The sequence below is a fragment of the Calliphora vicina genome, chromosome 1 (assembly GCF_958450345.1).
Source record: "Calliphora vicina chromosome 1, idCalVici1.1, whole genome shotgun sequence".
Classification (NCBI taxonomy): Eukaryota; Metazoa; Arthropoda; class Insecta; order Diptera; family Calliphoridae; genus Calliphora; species Calliphora vicina.
This window is the reverse complement of record NC_088780.1, coordinates 22567804-22592175: the sequence shown is the minus strand read 5'-3', so window position 1 is coordinate 22592175 and position 24372 is coordinate 22567804. Positions and strand designations below refer to the sequence as shown.

Genomic DNA, 24372 nt, shown 5'->3' with positions numbered 1-24372 from the left:
AGGTTAAGATTTTAATACTGATTGTAAATTTCGAAAAAGAAAGATTCAATAAAGAAAAAAAGATAAAAAAAAACAAAAAAAAAATTAGCTGCCCGAATTTAGATCAAGTAATTACATTTCCGTTTCACTTGTATTGCATTTGATGTCTGGAGTTTGCAAATGTCTGCCGAAGACTCAATCTGTTTGATTACTATCGCAATATAATGTTCTCACTCCGCTAGGAAAATTATGTTTTGTGTTGAAATTAAAATATTGATATATAAAATACTTACCAAAAATATATATCTATCTACATTTTATCTATCTATCTATATTTTATTATAATACTATATATATATATATATATATTTTACTATAATACATATATTTTATTATAATAACAATTTCCAAAAAATTTTGTATTTCTTAAATTTTTAATTTTTAATTATATTGAAAAATTTGTGGATTTTATTGTTGGGTTTTTAATTCTCTCAGTAGATGTTCAATGCGTATATATACTTTTAGTTAGACTATTTTATACCAAATGTATCTGACAATTTTGGACAAAGATCAAAACTTTTAGTACAAAAAAGTATCTGGTGGGGTGAATATCGGAATAACGGAAGTTTACCAAAAAAAAAACATTTGGTGACATAATGCAAATATCTATTGGTGCAGATATTTAATATAAAACTAATAATAATGCCTTCAACATGCGAATTTCAATTGAGCAAACCCGATGCAGTTTACCACAGTGGAGACACTATTAGTTGTACGATTGTTTTGAACACCACCAAGCCCAAGAATGTAAAAGGTTAGTGATTTAACATAAAATTGGCTGTAACCACTGTGTTTTAAAATTTAAATATAGTGTACGATATAAAAAATGCAAGTAAGAAAAAATAATACCCTATACCCTACATTAAATAAATGAGCAAAATCATTTGTCTTTTAAAATTTCAATAATTTATTTTCGTGAATGATTTTTGGAAGAGTGCATTATACTAATTATGGACCGATCGCCATGAAATTAGGTCATGTTATTTATGTCTATATGAAAGTTATTTGTCTTGAATTTTATGTGTTTATTATACCAACATTCTTAAGAAATTTATTCTCATTTATGTGATTTTCGGAATCGGGCCTTATATGGGAGCTATGACTAATTATGCACCGATCATAATAAAATTGGGTGACATAAATTTTGTATATTTAATACTTATTTGGAGCGAAATTTGTTTAGATACATAAATAAATTAAACATTTGTGACCGATAAAGTCCAATTTTAGGGAGGACATTTGTATGGGGGTTAGGTTAAATAATGGACCGATTTCAGCCAATTTCAATAGGCTTCTATGTGGTGTAGGGTATACAAATTTATTCAAAATATTGGCCATTGTTAGCTATGACCTTTTCAATATCTCTGTTCCAAAGTGAAGCGTATCCAAGAGAGAGCGTTCTGCATCGATCGAAAAAAATAGTAGTAGGGTGAGGCAAAACTTCCCAATCATTCTTAAGCTATGTCCGTCCGTTCATGTAAATTTTGTATTCAAACAATTTTGGTGAAATTTGCCACATATTCTTCATTACCTCTATTGGATTTGTTTGTAATTGGCCTATTATTTCTCGTAAGCCCTCATACAAATACTCTGAATAGAAGCTCTAATAAAAATTTTAAAAATATATGATATCCAAATAGGTTTCTATTTCATCAAATTTTATCGCTTAAAAATATTAGTATGGAAATAGCTAGTAAATTGCTTATAAACAAAATAAAATTTTCCAAGTTTTGTGAGGATAGGTTCGAACAACTCTAGGAACAACTCTTATATAAAAATCGACATAAATTATTTGTATTTAAATTAAAATCACATTCTTAGCTGGTGAAAAAAAAAATCGTTTACACTTTCTTGCTTGTTATACTTGCATTTATTTTTCTAATTTTAGATATAACTATCACTTTCCTTGGACAGGCTAAAATAAAATGGTCTAAAAGAAAGAAGCAAGGAAAAACACATCATACCATAGATTATAAGGCAAAAGAACCGTACGTGGACAATACTGTAACAGTTAGTCGCGAAGGAACTCTTCCTGCAGGAACTCATACGTATAAATATGATATCGTTCTTCCTCCTGAAAGTCGCGCCTCTTTTGAGAGTAGCCATGGTCATATACGCTATGAACTTATGCTTAAATTAACAAGACCTTATCGATTCAATAATGAATTTACTAAAGTACTGACTGTAATTAATAAACAAGATTTAAATCTAAACCCAGTTTTAAGGGTAAGTAATGAAATTATTTTAGTAAACGAAATGAACCATTGAAAATTTGCAAAATAAATTAAATTATTTTCAATTTCCTTAGCTTCCTATTGAAAATGAGGAAATATTATCTAGCTTTTGGTGTTGTGGCAACGGTATAATTAATACCAAACTTAAAATTCCGTTTGGTGGCTATGCCATCGGTCAGAATGTCGATTACTCTGTCCATGTACAAAATCAAGCAAAAGTCGATATTAATAGCTATAAAATAAAATTTATTCGTAAAATAACCTATACTGCCCAGAAACCCAAACACAAGACACGGGACGAGGAGACAACTTTATATAAAAACTCATACAATGTTAAATGTTTACGTATGACTACCGGCACTTTTAATGGCAGCTTTCCTATACAGGATACAACTGCCTCCACAGCAGGTGAAACTATAATAAGTGTTCAATATTTACTAAAGGTAACCTTAGATACTACGGGTTTTAGTAATGATAAAAGTATAAGCATTCCAATATTCGTTGGTGATGTTCCATTCAAAGAGGGTTTGGTATCAACAGAGCCATTGGAAACTGATCGCCTTATTGCGCCTACAGTGGAAGCACTGACAGAGGAGCAGTGATTTGTCACCCAGTTATCTTGGATTATGTAAGTGTAACATTTATTTTAATTGCTCTTCTATTTTAATGAAAATTTTGTATTTTTCTTAACAGTATTTCTCCCTGAATAAAACCTAATAAAAAGTAACGACTGGCTGCCTCAAATAATTTAAGTAATAGTTTTCTATGTATTCGAATATTAAATTTTGTACTGCATGAATTTTATATAAACTTTTGAACTAAAACGTTGGATTTATAAGCAGCAATGTGTTTTTTGAAAATTTAGTGTGGCTTTAAGTAATAAAGTTCGCCAATTATTTCCCATTTGAAATTTAAAACAAAATAGTTAAACGCTCCAAGATATGGAAGAAGATACTTATATAAAATAAAAACAAACGCAGATTCATTTGAATGTCCATCATCATACATCCAGCTGTCTGGTGATGACAAAATACGATTTAGATTGTGGGACTAGGGGGATGAAATATTTTATGGATTGAAAATGTTTGGTCCAACCAAACAAAATTTAGAAGAAAATGTCCGCCCGTCCGATCTTTAAAAACCATTAAAACTCGATATGGTCTAAATAAGGACAACTAGTTTTACCACAAATAATTGCTCAAGTTTAACAAAAAATCATTTTTTTTGTTCATTAAGAAAAATTGGTTTTTATTTTTCATCTACACCAAGAGAATAAATATAGGTTTAGTTATTTATATGATTGCCGTAACCATAATATGGTAAAGTTAAGATCCACATGATTATCGCAATCATATACATACCTATATGATTGTAGAAAAAAAATATACGTTTATGGCAATCATGTTCCTGATGAATCATTATATCATAATATGTTGATCTCATATTATGGCAACCATAAGCCGAAAACAGCATAATATGCTAAATTCTTCATCATAAAAATGGTTGTCACAAACATATACTTATTTCCTACTAGCTGACCCGACAGACGTTGTCCTGTCCAAATTAAAAAATCATGATTTTTGTAATTTTGTGCAGTGTTTGAAAATACTATTCCGATGAGTTCGGATTTTGATTCGGTGAACTGACAGAAAGCTACAGAAAATTGTATGCAGCCGATCGAAATGACAACCGGGATTTTGCCAATGTCAATGTCCAGCAATTACTTGGAAAATACTTCTCCAGATTGATCGTTCTGCTGGTCGACTTGCATGTTCACAGTCAACTTGAGTTTCTTGACGTGTTTCCACAAAACGGACGACTTCAAATATGCATTAAGCTCACCGGCTTTGATTGTTTCGTAAATCTTGCAAGGTTTTGTTAATTCCTCACAAATCAATCGGTTTGGATGGGAGCCATATTGAGATAATTATCGAAAACAATGTTCGTATTTGATGAGCATTTGACGAAAGCACAGCATCTCCTAGGATGTATTCCCAATGAGTGTCATTCTTTAACAATTGCAAGCGTTGACATGCATCTCAATACGTGTCACCTAATTCACCATTTACAGTTCACAAATCATGGAAGGATGTTGTTGGAGCAGTATTTCCGCCATTGTAATTTCTTTGACGATTGATTCCGAGTAAAATTCATCATTTCGGTACATTTCAAAAAATCTAGTCAATGTTGGTCGATTAACTCCTTGTAATACATTCTCCAAAGTAAAATATACTCTTTGACAATTTTCCAGATGTACGGCTAAATGAACAACAAATGTTTTTTTCAATTTTTGGAAAAAAAATTTTTCGATTGTTATTTTAATTTTTTTAAATTAAACATTTTTTTTTTTAAATTTTAAAATTTTTTTTTTTGAAAAATAAAATTTTGGGTTAAAATTTTTTTTCCCGTTTTTGACCCATTGTAGGTCCAACTTACTATGGTCTTATATACGTCGTTGCAAATGTCTTTGAAATATCTATCATTAGATATCCATATTGTCTATATTAATGTCTTAGTAATCCAGATATAGGTCAAAAATCGAGGTTGTCTTGGTTTTTTCCTCATATCTCAGCCATTTGTGGACCGATTTTGCTGATTTTAAATAGCAAAATTCTCGAAAGCATGTCTGACAGAATTGTTGAAGATTTGGATCCCGAAGATATCTGGGGTCTTCAGAAAGCTGATTTCAACAGACAGACGGACAGACAGACAGACGGACATGGCTTAATCGACTCCGCTATCTATAAGGATCCAGAATATATATACTTTATAGGGTCGGAAATGAAAAATTTAGAAATTACAAACGGAATGACAAACTTATATATACCCTTCTCACGAAGGTAAAGGGTATAAAAAGGGCGTAAAAGTAGGCGTGGTAAATTTTTATTTCCATAAAACACTAAGCTGGACTCTGTCGAACATTTAAAAAATAAATTGTCCAAATCGTCCAGTCGTTCTCTACTGATGCAATTACCAACGAACGACATTTGATTTTTATTTATGTATATAGATCATGCAAATGATAGGCTAAATTAGTTTTCAAAAGCATTCACATAGAAAACGTTCAAGCACTTAGTTCAGTCAAACACCTCAGAATAAAAAGAACAAATTTGTTCATTCATTTGTTGTGAACAAAAATTAAAATTAACGTTGTGATATCCAACACTATAAGGGATAATTTAATTTAAAAAAGTAGTCGATGTAAAGTAAAGACATTTAGAGAAATTTATGTGGAACTTTATGAATGAACCGAATTATTTTCATGGAGTGTCAAGGTCACTAAATTCAAAGTTTAATCCTATATTAAACAACTTAAATTTATGAGTTCAGTATTTGATTTAACTTTGAATTTCAAACAATTAAAAACTCTTTTTAAGTGAGTATTTTTTTTAAATTCAAAGAGCATATTTGAAGTTTTTAATTGAATTTTTTATGCGCATAAACCACAATTTTTAGACCACATTTTTGGTTGTTCTGTACATAACATTATATTGTACATTACAAATTTTAAAGTCAAAATTAACTTCAATTTTTACCTGCAGATTCTCTTATCAGAATCGAAATATAAACCTAAAACAAATACGAAATTCATGCTTATTTTGACTCATTATATGCGAAACAAACTTATAAATAATTTTTTACTCTTTCGGTTACAGCTCAAAACCATATCTCATTAACATGTAATATTTTGTTATGTTTGTACTCTTTCAGTATTTGGTATTTTATACCAAATGTATCTGGCAATTTTGAACAACACTATGGTGACACACACAACAAAAATATCTAAATATTTAGTACCAAAAAGTATCTGGTGGAGTGAATAACAAAGGCGGAACTTTATCCAAGAAACATTTGGTGACATAATGTAAATAACAATTGGAGCAGATATTTAATAATAATGCCTTCCACGTGCGAATTTTATTTGAGCAAACCCGATGCGGTTTACCACAGTGGAGACACTGTAAGTTGTACGATTGTTTTGAACACTACCAGACCCAAGGATGTAAAAGGTTAGTGATTAAACATTAATTTAGCTACTAACTCTGTGTATGGTTTCAAATATGTAGTTTTATTTGAACTGTTGCATACTGATTGGTTTCATAGGCAAAAATATTAATTTTTGAAACTACTCAAAATGTTTTCATTTAAAAATATGTCCAGCAGTTTGAAAAGTGCCAATTTTAAACCTTACACTAACTATATTACTACTTGTACAACTAACTAGTTCGATGTGGCTGCTAAAGTGGTAGTTAAATCGTTGTAATTTGCACTACTTTTCAGCAGCATATTCAGTAATAAACAATAGTCAGATATTCGTCTTAAATTTTTGAAAATAAATTCCATTATAATAAATATATCACTTCGATGATCACATGTAATGCTGTATATGACCGTTGGTATTTTTGTAGATACAGAAATGACAAAAATTGAGAGTACACTTACATTCAATTCTAAATAACAAATAGAGAGCAGCAGCACAAATAAGAGCTCTGTGGTTTAGTCTGCTTTTACACAGCGCAAGTTTTCTTGCCGCAAGTCTGAGTTTATATGAGACAGTGGCAAGAAGAAAGAACTTGCTTGTACTGGCAAGTCTCTTCAATTCTCTTTTGTTTTCTCATTTTCACTATGGCTTTTATTAGGTTTTGACATACAAAATTGAACACAGACTTGTTGTGTGTAAAGTTTGTACTGTAAACAGACGAGAAAGTTTAAAAGAGAATCAAAGTAAACTTGCTGTGCGTAAAAGCAGACTCAAGGCGAATTTATACAAGGTGGAGTCAGTCAAACAGCTGACAATTTGTTTTCGCTTTTTGGTTCTAACAGTTCTCAAAGCTTGTTTTTATACTTAAATATCTACATATTCTAATCGTATTACCAAAATATTTATTTTTTACATAAATAAGTGAAGCCTACACTACATTAAGTCTTAAGACATATTTGTTTAATTTTTAATTTTTGTTTTTTGACATTTGTTAAGACCAATTGTTGTATTTGTAGAACTGATAGCACCTTGTATGAATTCGCCTTGAGCAGACTTAGTGATTAACGCATTTGACTATGAGAAGTTATGAGTTCAACAAGGTTCTCTGAAATTTTGTTTCTCAATTGCTGGAGTACTCGTACTATTGAATTTAATAGTGAAATATTATGCAGAGTATGCCAATCGGCCAATCGGTTCGTAATAGGCCATAGCTCCCATATAATGTGGGAAATAACTCTAAGACACATTTCCTATATAGGGTCAACTCCAATATAAAAATCCACATAAATAATGTGTATTTAAATTAAAATCACATTCTTAGCTGGTGGGGAAAAACCGAATATAATTTCCTACTTGTTATAATTGCATTTATTTCTCTCATTTCAGATATAACTATCACATGCTTTGGACAGGCAAAAGTAAAATGGTCTAAAAGAAAACGGTATAGAAATTCATATCGTAACATAGATTATAAAGCAAAAGAACCGTACGTAGACAACACTGTAACAGTAAGTCGCGAAGGAACTCTCCCTGCAGGAACTCATACATATAACTATGATATAGTTCTACCTCCAGAAAGTCGCGCCTCTTTTGAGAGTCGTTATGGTCACATACGCTATGAACTTAAGCTTAAATTAACAAGACCTTATCGATTCAATAATGAATTTACTAAAATACTGACTGTAATTAGTAAACAAGATTTAAATCTAAACCCAGTTTTAAGGGTAAGTAATGAAATTATTTTAGTAAACGAAATGAAGCACTGAAAATTTGCAAAATAAATTAAATTATTTTCATTTTAATTTTCTTTAGATACCTATTGAAAATGAGGAAATATTAACCTCATTTTGGTGTTGTGGTACGGGTATAATTAATACCAAACTTAAAATTCCGTTTGGTGGCTATGCTCTAGGTCAGTTTGTCGACTACTCTGTCCATGTACAAAATGAATCAAAGATCGATATTAATAGGTATACCATAGAATTTATTCGAAAAATAACCTTTACTGCCCATAAACCCAAATTCAAGACACGGGACGAGGAGACAACTTTATACAAAAATTCATTTGCTGTTAAATGTTTACGTTTGACTAATCGTATTTTTGATGGCAGCTTTCCTATACACGATACACCTGCCTCCACAGCAGATGAAACTATAATAAGTGTTCAATATTTACTAAAGGTTACCTTAAATATGGCTTGTAGTAATGCTGACACAATAACCATTCCAATATTTGTTGGAGATGTGCCACTCAGAGAGTCAACATCAACAGAACATTTGGAAACTGATCGTCTTATTGCCCCTGTAGTGGAAGAACTGCCATAGGGGCAATGGTTTATCACCCAGTTATCTTCAATTATGTAAGTGTAATACAATATTTATTTAATTTCCTCTTCTTATTTTCATAAAATTTTTTACTTTTCTTAACAGTAGTTCTCCCTGCAAAAAAAACCCTAATAAAAACTACCATAATTATTCTATTGGTTATTGACCACCTTCAAAGTAACGACAGGCTGCCTCAAATAATTTTAAGTAATATTTTTCTATGTATTCTAATATTAAGTTTTGTATTGCAAAAATTTTATATAAACTTTTGAATTAAAATGTGTGTTTTTTTTAAATTTCCCCAAATATTCTAAAAATAGGAGAGGACAGTCCCATTTAAAATTTTAAAACAAAAAAAAACAGCGTTTAAGTTCTTCCAGATATTGAAGAAGACGCTGTAAAAATTTCAAGTAGTTTAGCCTCCTATAAAACATAAACAAACGCAGATTCATTTAATTACCCACCATCATTCAATCTGTCTGTCTGTGGGATTAGGGGTATAAAATATTCTCTATTAATTAACAATGTTTGTAGAAAAATTCCGCTCATCCGCTCATGTTAAAAAACCATTTTGCACAAATTTAAAAAATATATTTTTTTTTTTTGGAAAAATTTGGAGACGATTATTTATGGGAGACGATTTCTTATTTAAGGGAATGATTTATGTAGCGAAACTATAAATGTTTATATCAGCAACAAGCAGGAAGAAGTGATAAAGAGTTAATTCCTAATAAAATGTTTGTTAATCAACACTGCTATACCACTAATGTTAAACAAATTTAAAAACTTTTTTAATTTATAACAAAAATATGATAATAAACACACATTTTAATGGGCTATAAACTGTTATAAAGCTAAAACTATTAAAAAACTTCTTAAATTTCTAAAAATCTACATGTAATTACCTATCCATTGATATATAATACTTTATATGCCGCTTTATTTTACTATAAAATATTCCCTGTTAAAATAGGCCTTCTAAAAATTTTTGCTTTACTTCTTGCACAATGCTTACTATGCACTTCTCATTTTTTCATGGGACTTGTGTAAACATTCAAGAGAAGCTTTGTTGTTGTTTTTAGCCATGATTCGTGCTAGTTCGTTTTTATTAGTTACAATACGATTGTAAGTTTTAGCTTAAGTACAATTTTATTGACGTAGTTTCATCTTTTTTTTGTGACCAATACAACGTTGTTGAATAGTAGACTGTTTGGTTCATAGAATTGGTATAGTTGTGCTGAAAGAAAAAAAAATTTCACAAAAAAAAAAATCGTAAAAAATAAAATTTTCACCAAAATAAAAGAAAAATATTGAAAAAATCGGAAATTTGTGCTGAAAGGAAAATAATCGTAAAAAATTAAATTTTCGCTAAAATAAAAAAATTATTGAAAAAATGGAAAAAAAAATCATAAATATCGCCAAAAAAAAAAATTTCATCAAAATAAAAAAAGTATTGAAAATTCTAGAATTATATTTAAAAAAAAAACTCTTATTTGAAAAAAATTTAAAATTTTTTTAAAAATCCAAAATCCAAAAAAATAATCGCTTATTTGAAAAAATAATAAACGTTAATTTCACACATAAAAACAAAAACAGCTATTTTACAAAAAAAAAATCACTAAAATTATAATTTCAGAAAATAAGAAAATTTCGTTATATTAAAATAAACACATATTTGAAAAAAGAATTGCCCATTTTTCCAAAAATCGATGCTTTCAGCAAAATTTAATTTTTAAGCCAAAAAATTTCAAATTCTATTAAAAATCCAAAAACAAAAAAATCACTAAAATTAAATTTTCAAAATTTTTAACATTTTTTTTAACAATATTTTTTATAATTATTTATATGACCATAATATTATCAATTTACCTTTCGCATGATTATCGCAATTATATATAAATAAATATATGTTCTATATGCAGTCACGTTCTTGATGAATCATTATATCATATACACACAGTGTTATGACCTACATTCGATTTTTCTCTTGTTCAAATAAAACGAATGGTTAGAATAAGACATTTTAACTTGTTCGAATAATTCGATCACACGTTTAAAATTAATCGAATTACTAGAATAATTTAAAATTTTTTTTTAAAAAATTAAAGAATGAAGTTTTGATGTCGGTTTTTTAATATTTTATTGTTAAAGAAATAACGTTAAAGTTAACAATTCGAGTATTGCTAATGTTAAAAAAAATTCGAAAACAAAATCCATCATTAAATTTTCAACAGAAATATTCTGATCAGATTAACTCCCGAACAATCTACAAAACAATTGACTAGCAAACCCTTTAGTTTCCGTTTTGGAGCTATGCTTTAAAAAATTTGAGCTAGTTGGACATGATCCTGAATTCAAATACAATATAAACGTATTAAGAACTATGTTATGTCGTTCATTAATTCGGGTTTTAAATTGAGCAACTAATTCTTTAGTAACTTAATTATTCACTATTTCTAAATTATTTATAACAAATTGTATTATACATCAAGCTCTATCAACGTTGCCGAATCTTTGCTTAATAAAGTGGTCTTGGGGAATTATACAATAAAGGGAATCTGTCTAAAGTTTGATATCATTGAAAGTGAACGTAGCTAATTTGAAGTCAGGTAGTGCTTTATTGACGCATTTACAAATACGCATAAAGTTTATTACCATGTTAGACAAAGATGTTCAACGATGTTCAAAATCATGTATAAGATGAACTCCAAGCTTTTCTTGCAACAAAACGTTAGTTTGCAATATTTGTGTTTATCATTCGATTTATTAAATATTTTGCAAAACTTACTTACGCGGTTAATAACATCACTTATATGCATATATTTTAAGACCATGGCCTTCATCTATTTCAATGTAATCATTATAAATGTCATCCTCAATATCACTTTCGACGACCGTTTCAAAATCACATTCTCCATCGCATTCAACTCCACTTTAATCGAAGTTACTATTTTGATTATTAATTGCGATTCTTCTAATATTTGGCCAGCTAAATAATAAATATTTTATTCCGTACCTTTTATTTTCATTGGTTTAAGTCCTAAGTTAAAAATTTTGAAAAAATTGTTTTTAGAATTGTAACTTCTTGCAGTAATATTTATTTATAGAAGGAGCTATCGGAACACTCATCTACAGTGATCGAAAGTCCCTTTGTCTTTAGTTATTTGTCGAATTTCAGAAACAATACAATTTTTGTGAGTCATTATTACTTATTTAAATTTGAAATTATGAAAAATTTTAAGCAATTTAATAAATTTAAATATATATGAACATTTATTCGTTTTATTCGATTATTCTACATAAAATTGTTCGAATTATTCGTTATTTGAAAATGTCCATTTTTAAATTGTTCGAATAATTATTCGTAAGAATACCCTAATAGATATATAATATAGTTACGAAATTGTATTTTAATTCAAACATAACGAAGTTAGAAATCTGGTTTCAAGTCGCATAATGTTTCTTAACATTTCATTTTCTGGAGTTAAATTTTTAGAGGTAACTTAATCAATTCTTTGTTTTAAGAAATTCATTTCTTCGAAATACTTTTCTATTTGAAAATGATTAAATTATGCTTTCCTCAGTTTTTAAAAAAGTAGAAATATACTTGTCCGATTTGAAACCGAAAACTGAAACTAATATGTTGGATTTCGAATACGTCAGTATAAAAAAATCCATTTTCGAATTAGCAAGTAAAATTAGTCCAGGAACCATTATATTTTAAAAAGTACAGCACTGTGAATAATTTACCCGTTTTGGTACATTTTTTTTTTCTCAGTAGAAAAAAAAAATATTTCTTTATTAACCATATTAATATATGTAATAGAAAATGTTTTTGTAAAAAAAGTACTAAAAATAGGGTTAAATTTTACCCCTTATATGTTTCATATTATTTAGAAGGACTAATTTCATGGTGATCGGGCGAAAATTTATCAGAACTCCCATATAATGCCCACTTCCGAAAATCACTCACGAATATATATTAATGAAAATTATTTAAAAAAAAATGATTTGCTCATTTACTTAGTGTAGGGTATTATATGGTCGGGCTTGACCATATACATACATACACACACACACACTTTCTATTAGACTATTTTATATATTAAATGTATCTGGTAATTGTGGACAACACTATGGAGACACACACAAAAAAAAATAGCTAAATATTTAGTACCAACAAGTATCTGGTCACAAAGTATACAGAGATATCAAATTTGACGTTTCAAAAATTCAAAATCAGATGATAGGGCAGTTATCTTAAAAAGGGATAGCAAATATTTTGTACTACAATATCAGTGATATGTTAAAGCAAAACACTATACACAATGCGAATATGGTAGACAAAGTAATGTAATCAAAACAAATAAATAAACAAAACAAAACGATGAAAACGGCAGATTATAAAGAAAGAGACAAATAGAAAACTAGATTATTTGCTGTCTCGTGATGCCTCAGTATACTTTGTAATCTGGTGGTGTGAATACCGTAGGCGGAAGTTTACCCAAAAACAACTTTTGGTGGCACAATGTAAATAAAAATTTGAGTAGATATTTAATAAATAAAAAAAATAGTAATGCCTTCAACATGCGAATTTTATTTGAGCAAACCCGATGCGGTTTACCACAGTGGAGACACTGTTAGTTGTACGATTGTTTTGAACACTACCAGTCCCAAGGATGTAAAAGGTTAGTGATTAAATATAAATTTGGCTATAAACACTGTGTATCGTTTCAAATCATGGGCAAAAATATTAAGAAACTGTAATTAAAAAATTTTATATACAAAATTTAATTTTTGAAAATAAATATCTCACATACTAGACGGCAACAAAGATTACTCAAAAAGTTTTAATTAAAAACATAGCTGTTATTTTTTGCTTACAATTAGTAATCAATTAGATTATTTTTTAAAAATAATTCTCTTTAGAACAATTTCTGATTACTAATTGATTAAGATTACAAATAATCAACAAAAATTCAAGATTACTTGCGATTACGATAAAACAAACAAAAGTAATCAAAAAATAATCCGACTATTTTCAAATATTACTTTTGATTGCACTCTGCTACAAAATGACACTTTTTGTCAGAACTTGAAAAGCGAGGGTTATAGGCCTAGGTGAGGACATACTAAAACCGTTTTCAATGATTTTGAAACATCCTCAAAATTTTGATTTATTTTGAAAAAACTGTTTTAGAGTAGGTCTTAGTACCTTAGTACCTCTAACTCACACATTTTTAGACCGATTTCAAACTTTTAAAAAATTATGGATAGGCACAAAAATAAGCTTTCTTTTTGTGTCTGCATAAAATGTATATTCTAAGAAAGGGTTTAAGTTATTATAAAAAGTTTAGAATTTGTTTTTATTTTTTTTTCGTAATTTTTCAAATTCAACAAAAGTTATTTTAATTTTTATACCCTACACCATACAACATCTGCAGCGTTTGTGCAGATGTTTGTAACGCCCAAAAATATTAGTCTAACACCCACCTTAAAGTATACCGATCGACTTAGAATCACTTTCTGAGTCGATTAAGCGATGTCCGTCGTCCGTTTGGTCGGCTGGCTGGCTGGCTGGCTGGCTGGCTGGCTGGCTGGCTGGCTGTCCATGTAAACCTTGTGCACAGAGTACAGGTCGCAATTTTGAAGATATTTTGATCTAATTTGGTACATATTATTTTTTCGGCCAAAGGACCAAGCCTATTGAAAATGGCTGAAATCGGTCCATTATTTCACCTAGCCCCCAGACAAATGTCCACCCGAAATTGGACTTTATCGGTCATAAATGTTTAATTTATATATGTATCTCCACAAATTCCGCCCCAAATAAGTTTTTTATACACAAAATTCATGTCACAAAATTTTGTTACGATCGGTCCATAATTAGTCATATAGACCCGCTTCCGCAAATCACTTTAACGTGCATAAATCGCTTAAAAATGTTGGTAAACACACAAAATTCAACATAGTTAACTTTAATATAGACATAAATTACACTACCTAATTTCATGGTGATCGGTCCATAATTGGTCATAGCCCCCATATAATACCACTTCCGAAAATCACTCAAAAATATAAATTATTGAAATTTTAAAAGAAACATGTTTTTGCTCTTTTACTTATTGTAGGGTATTATATGGTCGGGCTTGACCGACCATACTTTCTTACTTGTTTTCTATGAAAACCAAATTTTTTTTACACATTTTTTTGCAAAACTCTTTAAGTTTTGAACCAATAGAGATATTATAGAAACTTTTTTGGTGAACAGATATTTTCTTGATTTTTTTTTAAATTTCATTAAAATCGGTTCAGCAGTTGTTGAGAAAGTTAAAGCAAACACAGAAAAAACTATTTCTTAAACCGTTTCAATTCAAATATTTGTCACATATTGAACTGGTTTCAATTATTTCATAATTAAATCAAGTATTCATTTGCTCAAAAACAAAATTTCTTGATATTTTCTATTGAATTTGATTATTTTGACAATTGAATATACAATTTTCGTTATTGGTTGAATTTAAAATACAAAAATTATTGAATAATATTTTTGTTATTTTTTGTGTTTCAATTACGATTCAATAATTCTTGTATTTGAAATTCAACCAATTACGAAAATTGTTTATTCAATTGTCAAAATAATCAAATTCAAAACTCAAAATTCAATAGAAAATATCAAGAAATTTTGTTTTTTAGCAAATGAATACTTGATTTAGTTATGAAATAATTGAAACCAGTTCAATATGGGATAAATGTTTGAATTGAAATATAATTTTTTCTATGAAAGCTAAAGTTGAACTTTTAATTTTTTATAGCATTTAATATGAAAATACGTTTTTTTTGTTTGTTTTTGGCATCAGCTTTACTTATAAACAAATAAAAAAGCTGATAAAAACAAGTATGAGTGTATGTTCGGTCAAGCCCTATACTATAATTTATTTTCGTGAATGATTTTAGGAAGAGGGCATTATATGGGAGCTATGACTAATTATGGACCGATCATCATAAAATTACATGACATTAATTCGGTATATATAAAACTTATTTGACTAAATATAGTACCAGAGCATAAATTTAATAACACTGCAGGTATAAAACGTACAGTGACATATCGTACCAGTTCTTAAATTTTATAAAATCCACTCACTTTTTCAGGTTATTATATGGCAATTATCAACTTTCTTACTTACTATAACTGAATTTATTTTTCTAATTTCAGAAATAACTATCACTTTGCTTGGAAAGGCAAAAGTAAAATGGACTCGAAATAAAAATCAATCACAAACTTCCGTAGATTATAAAGCAAAAGAACCGTATATAGACAACACTGTAACAGTAAGTGGGGAAGGAACGCTCCCTGCAGGAACTCATACATATAACTATGATATAGTTCTACCTCCAGAAAGTCGCGCCTCTTTTGAGGGTGCCCATGGTCACACACGCTATAAACTTACACTTAAATTAACAAGACTTTTTCGATTCAATAATGAATTTACTAATTAATCAACAAGATTTAAATTTAAATCCGGGTTTAAAGGTAAGTAATGAAATTAATAAATGAAATGGGTAAAAATTACCATTGATAATTTGCAAAATAAATTAAATTATTTTCATTTTAATTTTCCTTAGATTCCTATTGAAAATGAGGAAATCTTTACCTCAGTTTGGCGTGGCAACGGTACAATTAATGCCAAACTTAAAATTCCGTTTGGTGGCTATGCTATAGGTCAATTTGTCGACTACTCCGTCCATGTACAAAATGAATCAAAGGTCGATATTACTAGTTATACCATAAAATTTATTCGAAAAATAACCTTTACTGCCCATAAACCCAAACTAAAGACACGGGACGAGGAGACAACTGTATATAAAAAATCATATGATGTTAGATGTTTACGTTTGTCTAACCGTATTTTTGATGGCAGCTTTCCTATACATGATACACCTGCCTCCACAGTGGGTGAAACTATAATAAGTGTTCAATATTTACTAAAGGTTACATTAAATACTACGGGTTTTAATAATGATAAAAGTATAAGCATTCCAATATTTGTTGGCGATGTGCCATTCAAAGAGGGTTTGATATCAACAGATCCATTGGAAACTGATAGCCTTATTGTCCCTGTAGTGGAAGAACTGCAATAGGGACAATGATTTATCACCCAGTTATCTTGAATTATGTAAGTGTAATACAATATTTATTTACTTTCCTCTTCTTATTTTCATAAAATTTTGTACTTTTCTTAACAGTTAAAAAATAATCCTAATAAAAGCTACCATTATTGTTCTATTGGTTATTGAACACCTTCAAAGTAACTACTGGCTGCCTCAAATAATTTTAAGTAATATTTTTCCATGTATTCTAATATTAAGTTTTGTATTGCAAAAATTTTATATAAACTTTTGAATTAAAACGTGTGTTTTTTGAAAATTTACCCAAAATATTCTGAAAATAGGAGGGGACACTTCCATTTCAAATTTAAAAAAAAAACAGCAGCGTTTAAGTTCTTCCAGATATTGAAGAAGAGACTGAAAAAATTTCAGGTAGTTTAGCCTCCTATAAAACATAAACAAACGCAGATCCATTTAATTGTCCACCATCATTTAATCTGTCTGTCTGAGGGATTGTTAATCTCTATTGATTAACAATTTTTGTAGAAACTGTCTACCCGTCCTCTGTTTAAAAACAATTTATACTCGATAGCGCTTAAATAAAGACAACTAGTTTTACCTCAATTATTGCACAAGTTTTATAAAAAATATTTTTTTTTTGGAAAAATTGGGAGACGATTTCTTATTTAAGGGAATGATTTATATAGCGAAATTATAAATGTTTATATTAGCAATAATCGGGAAGAAGTTATAAAGAGTTAATGCACTGCTATAGCACTAATTGGTAAACAAATTTAAAAACTTTTTTGATTTCGAAAAACTTAATTTTATAACAAAAATATGTTAATAAACTTTCAAAATAAACACAGATTTTAATAGGCTATAAACTGTTATAAAGCTAAAACTATTAAAAAACTTCTTAAATTTCTAAAATCTACATGTAATTACCTATCCATTGATATATAATACTTTATATGCCACTTTGTTTTACTATAAAATATTGCTTGTTAAAATAGGCCTTCTAAAAATGTTTGCTTTACTTTTTGCACAATGCTTACTATGCACTTCTCATTTTTTCATGGGACTTGTGTAAACATTCAAGAGAAGCGTTGTTGTTGTTTTTAGCCATGATTCGTGCTAGTTCGTTTTTATTAGTTACAATACGATTGTAAGTTTTAGCTTAAGTACAATTTTGTTGACGTAGTTTCATCTTTTTTTGTAACCAATACAACGTTGTTGAATAGTAAGTAGACTGTTTGGTTCATAGAATTGGTATAGTTGTACTAAAAGGAAAAAAATCAAAAATTTCACAAAAAAAAAATTCGTAAAAAAATAAATTTTCACTAAAATAAAAGAAATATATTTAAAAAAAAACGAAAATTTCACAAAAAAAAAATTTTCCATCAAAAATTTAATTTTCACTAAAATAAAAAAAAAATATGAAAAATTTAGAATTATATTAAAAAAACTCTTATTTTAAAAAAAATCGCTACTTTCACCAAAATTAATTTTTTTTTTAAATTTTTTTAAAATCCAAAAAAAAACCCATATTTGAAAAAATAATAAACTCAATTTCACACATAAAAAAAAATCACTAAAATTATAATTTCAGAAAATTCTAGAATTTTATTAAAATAAAAACTTATTTGAAAAAAAATTAAAATTTTTCGAAAAATCGCTACTTTCAGTAAAAAATTTATTTTTTTTACCCAAAAAATTTCAAATTCTATTACTAATCCAAAAACAAAAATATAATCGCTTATTTAAAAAAAATCACAAAAATAAAGTTTTCAAAATTTTTTAAATTTTTTTTTTAACAATATTATGGTCACAATAATTATTTATATGACCATAATATTATCAATGTGGGAGCGAACTTGCAGCTTCTGTAGAAAGCTTTATTGAAGGGAGAGCGGATGTTGCAAGTAACTCCCTCAAAAGGTTAGTCTTGTACGCAGTTTAGTCCGATCAACATTGTAGGTGCGCGACGAAATCTACCATCCACTAAATTTGTATTAATACCTTTTATTTTAATTGAGCCAGAAATGTAATTTTAATAAATAAATGAATATTTAAAACGAAATACCATATCAATTTACCCTCCACATGATTATGTAAGATTGTAGTAAATAAATATATGTTCTATATGCAGTCACGTCCTTGATGAATCATTATATCATATACATACATGCAATGTAGGTCTTACATACATACATTGTAATATTGAAATTGTATTTTAATTCAAACATAACGAAGTTAGAAATCTGGTTTCGAGTCGCATAATGTTTCTTAACTTTTCTTTTTCTGGAGTTAAATTTTTAGAGGAGACCTAATCAATTCTTTTTTTTAAATGCATTTCTTCGAAATAGTTTTCTATTTGAAAATGATTAAATTATGATTTCCCAAATGATTAGCCGTGGGCGAAAAAACAAAAAAGAGAACGAATTTTTTAGTATAAAATCTTTTTAACTCTTTAGTCATATTTCACTTAGTTTTTACTAAAGTAGAAATATACTTGTCCGATTTGAAACCGAAAACTGAAACTAATATGTTGGATTTCGAATACGTCAGTATAAAAAATACATTTTCGATTTAGCAAGGAAAATTAGTCTGAAACTAATATGTTGGATTTCGAATACGTCAGTATAAGAAATCCATTTTCGAATTAGCAAGGAAAATTAGTCCAGGAACCCATTATGTTTTAAAAAGTACAGCGCTATGAGTAATTTACCCGTTTTGGTACATTTTTTGTTTCTCAGTAGAAAAAAATCATATTTCTTTATTAACCATATTAATATATATAGAAAATGTTTTTGTAAAAAAAGTACTAAAAATAGGGTTAAATTTTACCCCTTATAAATTTCATATTTTTTAGAAGGACTACAATTCAATTTCGACCGTTTATTCTCCTAAGTAAAAAAAAATAAAAAGTACCACATATGTATGTACTAGGGTATTCGAATTATTCGATTTTTCTCTTAATCGAATAAAACGAATAATTCGAATAAGAGATTTTAACTTGTTCGAATAATTCGATCAAACGTTTAAAATTAATCGAATTATTCGAATAATTTAAATTTTTGTATAAAAGTAAAGAATGAAGTTTTGATGATTAATATTTTATTGTTAAAGAAAAACAAAAAATAACGTTAAAGCTAACAATTCAAGTATTGATAATGTTAAAAAACATTCGAAAACAAAGTCCATCATTAAATTTTCAATAGAAATATTCTGATCAGATTAACTCCGGAACAATCTACAAAACAATTGACTAGCAAACACTTTTGTTTCCGTTTTGGAGCTATGCTTTAAAAAATTTGAGATAGTTGGACATGATCCTGAATTCAAATACAATATATTAAGAACTTTTTTAAAGTCGTTCATTAATTCTGGTTTTAAATTGAGTAACTACTTAATTCACTATTCCTTAATTATTTATAACACATTGTATTATACATCAAGCTCTATCAACATTGCCGAATCTTTGCTTAATAAAGTGGTCTTGGGGAATTAAGAAAGGGAATCTGTCCAAAGTTTGATATCATTGTCAGTGAACGTGGCTAATTTGAAATCAGGCAGTGCATGATTGACGCATTTACAAATACGAAAAAAGTTTATTACCATGTTAGACAAAGATGTTCAACGATGTTCAAAATCATGTATAATGCTTTTCTTGCAACAAAATGTTAGTTTGCAATATTTGTGTTTATCATTCGATTTATTAAATATTTTGCAACACTTACGTACGCGGTTAATAATAACATCACTTATATACATATATTTTATGATCATGGCCTTCATCTATTTCAATGTAATCATTATAAATGTCATCCTCAATATCACTTTCGACGACCGTTTCAAAATCACATTTTCCATCTCATTGAACTCCACTTTTATCTAAGTTAAAATTTTGATTATTAATTGATATTCTACAAATATTTCGCCAGCTATATTTTATTCCGTACCTTTTATTTTCATTGGTTCAAGTCCTAAGTTAAAAATTTTGAAAGATTTGTTTCTAGAATTGTAACTTCTTGCAGTATTATTAATATATTTATAGAAGGAGCTATCGGAACACTCATCTACAGTGATCGAAAGTTATTTGTCGAATTTCAGAAACAATACAATTTTTGTGAGTCATGATTACTTATTTAAATTGGAAATTATGAAAAATTTTAAGCAATTTAATAAATTTAAATATATATGAAGATTTATTCGTTTTATTCGATTATTTACATAAAATTGTTCGAATTATTCGTTATTCGAAAATGGTCATTTTTAAATTATTCGAATAATTATTCGTAAGAAATTATTCGATTAATCGAACGATCATTAGTCGAATGAATACCCTAGTATGTACCTTAGGGTGGCCCTTAATAAACGAAAGTTGGATTTTGAAAAAATTTTAGATAAATCGGTTGGGGATAAGACGTGTCGCAAGCCCTCTGAAGTTTTGAGATGCATTTACAAGGGGAAAAAATGCATTTTTTCAGTTTTTGTAAAAATTTTGCCATTAAAAAATTACTTTTGTAATTTAATTTAAAATAATCGAAATGTGTACGTAATTTTCGTTCTAATGAGATATAAAAAACAGAAATCGGTCAAAAAAATGTTAAAGTTATTAAAAATTCGCCAGGCCTTTAACGTGTCTCAGGCCACTAGAACAAGAAATGTAGGAACAAAATTAACATATTTTGAAAAATATTAAAATAAAAGCTCATTTTTACTTAAAATATGTCCATATATACTTGTATATGAGTTTTTGTCTTCGTAGGATACCGTTAACCTATTCTTAGGTATGATCAAAAAAATAAAATTTTTTTAACGGAAGTTTCAAAACTCCATTTTCAAATTTTTAAAAATTTTGTTACACAAATTTCAGAATTTTTTGATCATCTCGTTGGGATTTATTAAGAGTATAATAGGGAATAAAAATGTGAAAAAATTATGAAAATATCTCGTATAGTTTTTCCGTACCTGTGATTTAAATTTTTAAATTTTCGAGAAAAACCAATTATTTGGCAATTTTTAGGCCAAAGAGCTCTATTTCCTTACTCTTATGAAGTTTAAGCAAAACTTTACTAGATATTTATAGTCCAGATAATTCTGAATATACTCTGAAACTTTTACTAAAATCGGAAAACGTTAACCCTTGAATCGTGAAGGTCAAAGGTCAAATTTTTCAATATTTGGAATTTCTCTTGGAAAGATTTCGAAATGTTCGAAATATTGTATATTTTTGGGCCGATTTTGATGAAATTTAACAAAACTATAAAATTGCATTGTTTCTGAAATTCGACAAATAACTAAAGACAAAGGGACTTTCGATCACTGTAGATGAGTGTTTCGATAGCTCCTTCTATAAATATTACTGCAAGAAGTTACAATTCTAAAAACAAATCTTTCAAAATTTTGAACTTAAACTTGAACCAATGAAAATAAAAGGTACTGAATAAAATATTTGTTATTTAGCTGGCGAAATATTAGAAGAATCACACTTAATAATCAAAATTTTAACTTAGATTAAAGTGGAGTTGACATTTATAATGATTACATTGAAATAGATGGAGGCCATGATCTTAAAATATATGTATATAAGTGATGTTGCAAAATATTTAATAAATCGAATGATAAACACAAATCTTGCAAAGAAAAAGCATGGTGTTCGTCTTATACATGATTTTGAACATCTTTGTCTAACATGGTAATAAACTTTTTGCGTATTTGTAAATGCGTCAATCATGTACTGCCGGACTACAAATTACCCACGTTCACTGACAATGATATCAAACTTTATTAAGCAAAGATTCGGCAACGTTGATAGAGCTTGATGTATAATAAAATTTGTTATAAATAATTTAGAAATAGTGAATAATTAATTTACTAAAGAATTTGTTACTCAATTTAAAACCCTAATTAATGAAAGATATAAAAAAGTTCTTAATACGTTTATATTGTATTTGAATTCAGGATCATGTCCAACTAGCTAACATTTTTTAAAGCATAGTCAATTGTTTTGTAGATTGTTCGGGAGTTAATCTGATCAGAATATTTCTGATGAAAATTTAATGATGGACTTTGTTTTCGAATGTTTTTTAACATTATCAATACTTGAATTGTTAACTTTAACTTTAACGTTATTTTTTGTTTTTCTTTAACAACAAAATATTAAAAAACCGACATCAAAACTTCATTCTTAACTTTTTTAAAAACTTTTTTAAAATCTCTTATTCGAATTATTCGTTTTATTCGAACAAGAGAAAACTCGAATAATTCGAATACCCTAATAGGTAGGTAGAAATTTTTGTTTGGTTTTATATACGTATATGGGAGATTTCATGCCAAGAGAACTAAATTTTGAAATTGATGTCTTCCAATCGGTATGAAATCATAAAAGTTTTTGATTTCGAAAAAAATTTAAAAAATTTATTATTTTTTTTTAAATTTTTTTCCAAAGACTGAAAATATAGCTGTCTAAACTATTTAGGACACATTTTGCTAAGAACAATAGGTAACAAGTTACATGGATGAGAAAAAACACGTGTTTGGTCAATATGTCAAATTTTGAACCCATCTAACTGAGAGAGTTCTCAACCGATCTTGTTGAAAAATTGTTTCTGAATTACTATCCAATAAAACTAACTTTAATGCAAATTAGCACTATTAGGAATAGCTCAAGAAAAAGAACAAACTTGTTCATTCATTTTTTTTGAACAAAAATTAAAATGAACGTTATGATGCCCAACCCTATAAGCAGTGTTGCCAGTTTAGCCTTTTTGAGGCTAAATTTAGCCTTTTTATTTACTCTTTAGCCTCGAAATTTTGGTTTTAGCTTCGTGGCTTTTTTCTTGCCTTTTCTTAATTTCAAAATAGCCTTTTTTGAAATTAAAAAAGGCTAAACATTTCGAGACTAAAGAGTAAATAAAAAGGCTAAATTTATATTTGTGAACCATTTTCATTTTAATTCATTACTGATTTTCATTTAGCTTTTCAACATACTCAAGAATTGTGGAGTATTAAAAGAACAAATAACAATTGCCAATATCAAGTGGTTCAAAATGAAATAGAGTATTTTATATCTGAAAGCTTAAATGTCTAGCAAATTCTCTTTCAAGACAAAATTGTTATTACACATTATATTCATCATTATATAATGGACAAGAGCCCCACAAACTCTTGAAGGCTTGTGATACTCGATGGCGATCAATAGCCGTTAAACATCTTGTGGATCTATGCTTCGAGTTAAAACCCATTTTGTTTTAATTTCGTCAAACCAGCAATTCTAAAAAGCCAAACTTTTAAGTAATTAATACACTGATTATAATTTGGTGTACCATCTTTTTTCATCATTTGCTGTTTTCTGATTTAAAATTCAAGGAATTTGATCCATTATCGTCGCCAATTGAAAATTGTTTAATGTTTTTGACACATTTTTCATACTAGTTTGATGAATGAGAGATAAAATAAAGAACGTTTTAATTAGTGAAGATTATGACAAAAATAATACCACAAATTAAACTAATTGAGCAATTGCAACAAAGATTACCATATGAAAACTCTACGCAAAATCAATTTTTTTCCCGTTGATAATAAAGTAGTAAAACCAAAAAAAAATATATTATGTCATATTGATAGTGAAAAATTAAAGTGCTAATAAAATTACGAAGCTTAAGGCTCAGG

General features: G+C 28.3%; 2 protein-coding genes across 2 annotated transcripts; both read left to right on the top strand.

The window, feature by feature from the left end:
- Positions 1 to 681: 681 nt before the first annotated feature.
- On the top strand, positions 682 to 2879 carry LOC135957890 (arrestin domain-containing protein 17-like). Its single transcript, XM_065508761.1, has 3 exons — positions 682 to 793; positions 1928 to 2265; positions 2348 to 2879. The coding sequence occupies exons 1-3, from the start codon at positions 682 to 684 to the stop codon at positions 2873 to 2875; spliced, it is 978 nt and encodes a 325-aa protein (XP_065364833.1). The 3' UTR covers positions 2876 to 2879.
- A 3292-nt stretch (positions 2880 to 6171) lies between these two features.
- Positions 6172 to 8596, top strand: LOC135957799 (arrestin domain-containing protein 17-like). Its single transcript, XM_065508640.1, has 3 exons — positions 6172 to 6283; positions 7642 to 7979; positions 8068 to 8596. Exons 1-3 carry the CDS (start codon positions 6172 to 6174, stop codon positions 8578 to 8580), a joined length of 963 nt encoding a protein of 320 aa, XP_065364712.1. The 3' UTR covers positions 8581 to 8596.
- The last annotated feature ends 15776 nt before the right edge of the window (positions 8597 to 24372 follow it).